Source organism: Trachymyrmex septentrionalis, unplaced genomic scaffold (genome assembly GCF_001594115.1).
Source record: "Trachymyrmex septentrionalis isolate Tsep2-gDNA-1 unplaced genomic scaffold, Tsep1.0 scaffold69, whole genome shotgun sequence".
Lineage (NCBI taxonomy): Eukaryota > Metazoa > Arthropoda > Insecta > Hymenoptera > Formicidae > Trachymyrmex > Trachymyrmex septentrionalis.
Genome location: NW_017305873.1, coordinates 2468221 through 2475376, shown reverse-complemented (window position 1 = coordinate 2475376; position 7156 = coordinate 2468221). Strand labels below are relative to the sequence as shown.

Here is a 7156-nt window from a genome sequence, read left to right as displayed (position 1 = left end):
ATTTAATTTTATTGTATAATATTAAATATATTATGTACTTAATGCAATATTATTATAATATTATATTAATATTTTTAAATACAATTTTAGCTCTCTCTAAAGTTGTAGATATAGCATTTTGTATTTTTTGTATAAATAAATTACAAATATATGTGTATATCTATATCTTTTTTAAATAATCTTAGGTAGTCAACTTGTTTAACTTATGGACAGTAAAGTAATGCGTAAATAAATAAAATAATTTAATTTGTAAATGTAGTTACATTATATATTCTTATAATATATTATTGATTTGTTTTTAATTTAAAAATTGTAAAAGTACACAGGCGTGACTATCGATGAGCTCCGAGACTCTAATGGCAAAGTGAAATGAGCTCATTGCACCGTTCACTCGTTGCATATAATGCTATCGCGAAATCGGAGCTGATAAAAAAATAGAACAAACAATAACGACAACAAAATAAACAAATGAAATATAATATAATACGAGATATTAACTTTATAGCTGCAATACTAAAATAAAAAAATCAGGATGTATTATTTATATGTATATATGTATATACTATTAGATAGGTATTTGGCAAAAGTCTCCCAGACCTTAAAAACTAGTGCATATGAGTATGCGTAATATCATGAACATAAATTCGCGAGCCGGGATCAATAACACAGAACCCGAGAACGTAATGGCGCGTCGAATAACGACGAAAAATTCAGCCAATCGTCGAGATGTAAAACATGAAATTCGGCACGTTGACACTTAAAAAAATAATGGCACAGGATAATTAATCAAATGTTAACTTGAAGCGATTATTTTTCGATCATGGTAAAAATGCAATGTGTGCGTATATATATTATATATATTGTTTGATATAATATATACAGGGTGTTCCTGAGTTAAATCACCAGACTTAAAATATGAATTTAGAACTTCGAACATTATTTATTTCTATAATTTTAAAATTAACACTTAAGAAATCAATATCTCTTAAACGAAACATTTGCGGATAAACTTACATCAGAAGAAACTTCTTGTGGTCCTGAATTTACATTTCAAGTTTGGCAGTTTAATCTGGAAAAATCTTGTATACCAATTAAAAAGATAATAGAATATAATAATTCTAATCTAATTCATAAGTAATAATTTTGAAATCGTATTATATAGTGAGTATATAAAAGTTTGCTTTTACTTTCTTAATTAAATGCATCAACTCAATTCTTGTAAAATTTAAGAGAGATAATACATAGATTGTTTTAAAATTATTCTAGCAATTTTACCATGATCACGTGGATCACCAGGTCTCGGTGATTGTCAAATTGGCAATCTAAAGCCCGATCTACATAAGACGCAAAATGCGAGTCGCAAGTCGCAAGCTTGTTACGTCAATCAATCCGATGCGTCAATTTTTGAAGTGATACTTCGAGATTGACTGACGCAAGAAGCTTACGATCCGCGACTCGCATTCTGCGTGATAAGTCCATTCTATTTAGACGCAAGCCGATCAGAAATTTGCATTTTGAAATCAACGCTTCAGATTGGCTGTCGCAACAAACTTGCGATCGGCTTGCGTCTAATGTAGAATGGATTTTATGTAGCTCTGGCTTAAGATACGGCAGAACCACGTCGCTGAGTCGCATCGATGGTACGAAAAAAATGCACATTCCTCCTTATGCTATTAAGTACTAAACTTTCGAAGAAATTTGACTAGATAAAATAAATCATTTCTGTTCTCCCTTCGTGTCTTTGGTTACAACAAATGTATCCGTGTATACGCACATGGTCTATATGTGTACGTGTATAAGTGTTTCGTGTTCCTTCTTATGTGCATTATACACATATAGATACACATATATACATATATATGTATGTGTACGAATGACTAGGTTGTGAAGTTCAAGACAGGCATAACATAAATTCCTCGTCGACGACTAGAGTAGAATAGACCCGACGCTCAACGACGCGTCATTAATGTCACGACAAATAATAATTGCTGCGATATCTTTGCACATGCCCTGTTCTTCTATTAAAACAAAACAAAAATTGCACCGCTAAATAAGAAAATAAATACTTACGCAATAAATTGTTAATTTAATTAAAACAATGAAGTTAAATTATTTAACTCACAAAAATGTATTAAATTATCTCTAATTTAGGTCATTATTTAGTAAACACATTAATATGCTTACTTTGTGTTAATATGTATGCTTACTTTGAAACTAATCACAGAAATGGATTGATTTACATTTTGATTTACATGGAAATTAAAAATAACAAAATGTTATTTGACTCAAGAGATTGGGTTATTCATCATTGCTCCTTTGATATCTAACAGTAAAACATAGACAGTAAGTTAATCGACCCAATTACAGAATGTAAAATTATTGTCATACATTTTCTATTGTGATTGGCCAATTCGCTTACTGCTTACATCTTACCGCTTTACGTTTTTCTGTGCGTTTCTGACTTAATGAATTAACTAAAACTAATTATCAGCTTTCAAGAGAACTGACAATCTCAATCGAGGGAACCGAACCGAAACATTTATGGGCTTTCTACAATAAGCCATTACCTGAGCTTTAAGTCAAGCCGTAAGAAATTGATCAGTCATAGTCGATTATTCTTCTCACGTTCGACTGTGATTAGTCAATTTCTTACAACTTAAGATCTAAAACTTAGGTAATGGATTATACTATTATAGCAAGCCCATTACAATTAGCATAAAGTGCGGCACATTTTAAAACCTATTGTACCCGATGGTAAAAGAATCAGGTTGAAATAATGGCGAGGATCACCGGGATCTATCCTCCTTTGCGTCGACGGGATTCTTTCTTTGGTAGGGCGTTTTCGCACTAAGGAATAGGACTAGAGGTGATTCTTTCCACGCTGCTCTCCCTAATGCGTATTGTCGTGTAGGTCGCGTTCGCGTCGATGCTCGACGGACTGCCGGCGTCCTGCTGGGCGATCGTCTGGGCGGTCGACGACACGGAGATCGGCGCCTCGACGCCGCCGGCCGCGACGGATGCGGTCGTCCCGAGCCAGCCGTGACGGTTCCTCAAGTGGCGCTTCATATGCGTGGTGCGGCTGAGCACTTTGTGGCACACCGGGCACTGGGTCGTGCCCTTGTGCATATTCATGTGTTTATACATCGAGTCCCGATTCCAAAACGATTTACCGCAGAGTTTGCACGAGTGCGACGGCTGTTCGATGACCACCGTGTGTGAATCTAAATCAGACACAAACGTTCATGCTACGTCGTGGCGCCGGTTGCGCGGCTCTCGCGGTGCCCTAAGTACTTCCGGATTTCGTGTTATGGGACGCGCTACCGGATCGCTCATCACCTGTACCCGAGTACTCGAGATGCGACAGTATCCCCACGATCGACGACGTGACATTTTTCATCCCATAAATTCTCACATCATGATTCAATTTTTATTATAAAAATGATACATTATAATTATTAATAAATATTAAGTATATTATATATAAAATAGAAATTATTTTTATATACAATGTATTGAGTGTTACACCAACATATTGGTCAGTATATCAGACTATTTTATAAATGTAATGCCTTGTCTGATAGGCGTTACATTTATAAAATGTAATCGATCAATTTTATAAATATAATCGATCGATCACGCGCACTTGCTAGAGAAGGAAACATGACATACTAACCAATATGTTGATGCAATATCCAATATAAGTGTTATGAAAAATTTCATTAATTTGGACATAATGCCGGTCAATATGCATAATGCATATCTGTTTTGATCGGGCCAATATTCCCGCTTTAATAAAACTTTAATAAAGCAGACATTATTCATATTGGCCATTTTGTATAAATACCGAATTCATTATATTGCGCGTAACATATGTATCCATATTATCAAATTAAGATCGAATAAAGTAAAAGAAATATCTCGACACTTTGCTAAATCTTTTTCTTTATTAAAACCATCAGTTAAAATTGTTGTAACATATATATAATCAGAAAAATGCCTCATCGTGGATCACGGCACGTGATGCTGCGAGTACAAAGGTGTCAAAATGACATTAAGAAGAATATTGAGAAAAATCGCATATCAGTAGCAAGCTACTCGTACACTCGGAAGAATTTCGTCTCACTCTCGTTTCTCTATCTACTTTTCCACTCGTTCACTCGGATTTGAGAATAACAGCAGTAGCAATAACAAAAAAAGAAAAGAAAAAAGGCAACGCACACGGTGAAATTTACAAACAGGAAGAAGAGAGAGAGAGAGAGAGAGAGAGAGAGAGAGAGAGAGAGAAAGAGAGAAAGAGAGAGTAATCATGAGAATGGTGACACACAGAATGACAGTAATTATAATATTCTCGGAGCGATCATGCTACTGTGAACTATAAATATACAACGGCATAATATGAACAACAGCGAAAAAAAACAGAAAACAAGAACGGATATACATGTATAAAATGTTCAATATTCATGCACAACATAGTTCGGGTTGACGGGACCAAGTTCGTGAATCATGGTTGAAGGGCCGAATATCAGGCTCAAGGTTCATCAGACACGAGATCTACTGCTAATCGCATGTTATGTGTAGTGAACCGACAATCATGTATTCCTTTGAGATCGCTATTAATCGAATATGGATCGTATGCTATGCTTTAGCACACGTAGAGCAGCGTGTGTGCGCAAGAAATCGATGATTCCTGAATTATAACACATTTACATGTTTAAAGAAGTACACTGAAAAAAATCGTAATAATAATCAAACATAGAAAATAATTACTAAAGCTTTGGTGAATTCAATCAAATGTTCTATTAATACAAAAACCAACTAAAGAGTATTTTAATTTTCCAAATATTATCTTATTTTTCTACTTATTATTAAACAGTAATTATTAGAAAAGTACGATAATATTAGTTCATATGAACCAATATTGGTTACTATTACTATGTTTGGTAACATTTATTACGTTAAATAAAATGCATTAGCAGACTTGTTTTTCAGTGTATCGTTCATGATCGTCAAATTTCTAACAGCAAGAAATCAATCTTAAAAAAGTATGTTCAGTTCTATAATGAGAGACATTTTACCGTTAGAAATGGTACAAAATTTCGTTATAGCGAATTCCACTTTTACGTCGAGTCATGTAAAAACTCGATTATTTCACAATCTCTCAATTCTAGAATAAAATCCTTTTCTTCTCTTATTTAATCAATCGTCTCATGATTAAAAAAATATATCCACTTGCTCGAATTAAATTAAATTGTTAATCTAAATTAAAGTTTATCGCTATGACAAGAATTATATTCTATCAGGCATTCGTTATATCGAAATCTTATTATGTTCGTTAATTGAAAATTTTGACAAAATGATACCAAAATTCGATCGTTTTATGCGATGAGAAAATAATTCCGCGATCCAAAAGATGCACGGTTTCGATATGATAGCTTTATTTTTCAGAATGCAAAGTACAAAAAAATGTATAATCCGGCGCTTTTTTATATATTCTATTGCGTCATAATTTACATAATATGTTATATCGATTACAGCGGAAATGATCATAAATTAGAAATTCCGTTTTGCTGTAAATCATTTTTTTAGAAGAACGGCAAACTTAAATAAAATCCTTTAGAGGCTACTTATCTTTTGACGTCCCCGAAATTTTTTTATACATGCTATGAAAAAAGTTTTGAGAGGTATTTATTCGGCGGCATTTTTTCACTAACAATTAAAATATCGCAATCTATCTCAGAAAGTTTATTGTCACCAGATATAAAACAATAAAATAAAGAGTAACAAAAAATAACAAAATGAATAGTGAAAAATGGTTCGCCCGTAAGCGGATCCTCAAGTCTAATACGTCGCGTATATGCCATTGGTTACTACTGGATTGCATTTAGAAACTTCACTCGGGTACACACAGATATCATTTTATCCTTGTTTAATATTCGAAACGATAAAATGAAATACCCTGAGTTTATAAATGCATCCCTATGTACAATTCAAGAACAATGTATTACATGATTTTATCAATTATCGAAGAGTAATAATCGTAATTCGATTCTGTACACCGAGAGTCTATTCTGTATTAATATCTTTAAAATTTCTTACTGATGGAACTAGTGACATCAATTAGATACTCAACGATAAGATCGATCGATCCGACTGCGATCGACGGATGTCTAAGTTTCACGCTGAGACGGAAACACGACATCCACATAAATGACAATTTTATATGTATATGTATATGATGTCAATGTGACATAATCGTCTCGTAATTGTACACGATTACGTTCAAGGACAAAATGAATAGTAACGTCGGAGAAACTTCGTGCTTAGAAGAAGCTATATATCCTAGATGAACTATGCATATTTGACGGACTCGAAGCTTCAAACAAAAATCGCTGCTCTGACATTATGCTTATTCGCGATGCTCTGATTTCGCCAAGTAGTGGTGTAACATGGTAACCCCCTTTGTGCAATTAATCAAGAACACTACACTTAATACGATCAGTCTAGTTGCATAGAGTATACCGTTTTTGTGATACTTAAGTACATCGCTTAGTTCGCCATAGGAAGAAGATAGTTTTTGTCCTGTTTTATACTTATTATACATGTATATGTACATATCTCGAATTCTTCTCGTGTTTACAGAAGAATGTGAATATTCTGCAAAAAAAAGCAACCGATCTATCTTAAATTATTAAAGAAACAAGATAATTCTTGTAAAACAAGAAAATAAAATTTTGCAATAGTAAAAATAATAATAATTCTCTCCGGAGATTTGCATTAAAGCGATTAATTATTTAATAATGTATATGAATACAAAATATACTTCTATAAATCATTGATGTAATAGTCGATGATCATCATATCAAAATTGTTATCTACGGAATGAATAATATTGGACGCATTCGTCGATATGAAAAACGCACGAAGTCAATAAAAAAATCTCATATAAAAAAATCTGCATGCAATCGACTTAAAAAATAATTTTCTGACATTTTAATTAATAACATTAATATTTTTTTATCGCTACTCTGCCATTACGATGAAATATAGACTTAACGCTTTGGATGTTATTTATCAACATTTATTTCTTTCATACGATTGCATACGATTTATATATAATTTATATATAATTTTAATATATATTTATATATATTATATA

General features: G+C 32.9%; 1 protein-coding gene across 5 annotated transcripts in view; it reads right to left on the bottom strand.

Moving 5' to 3' along the window:
* LOC108753348 (broad-complex core protein-like) overlaps nucleotides 1–7156 on the bottom strand; it is a 42608-nt gene that overhangs the window by 13730 nt on the left and 21722 nt on the right. The window contains exon 6 of one of the 5 annotated variants that reach the window (XM_018494852.1): nucleotides 2729–3221. The exons of the other annotated variants lie outside the window; for them this stretch is intronic. Within the exon in view, the coding sequence (XP_018350354.1) occupies nucleotides 2848–3221 (374 nt within the window). The 3' untranslated portion in view covers nucleotides 2729–2847. Of the gene's footprint in view, nucleotides 1–2728; nucleotides 3222–7156 lie in introns of those variants that run through there. 5 annotated transcript variants of the gene reach the window in all.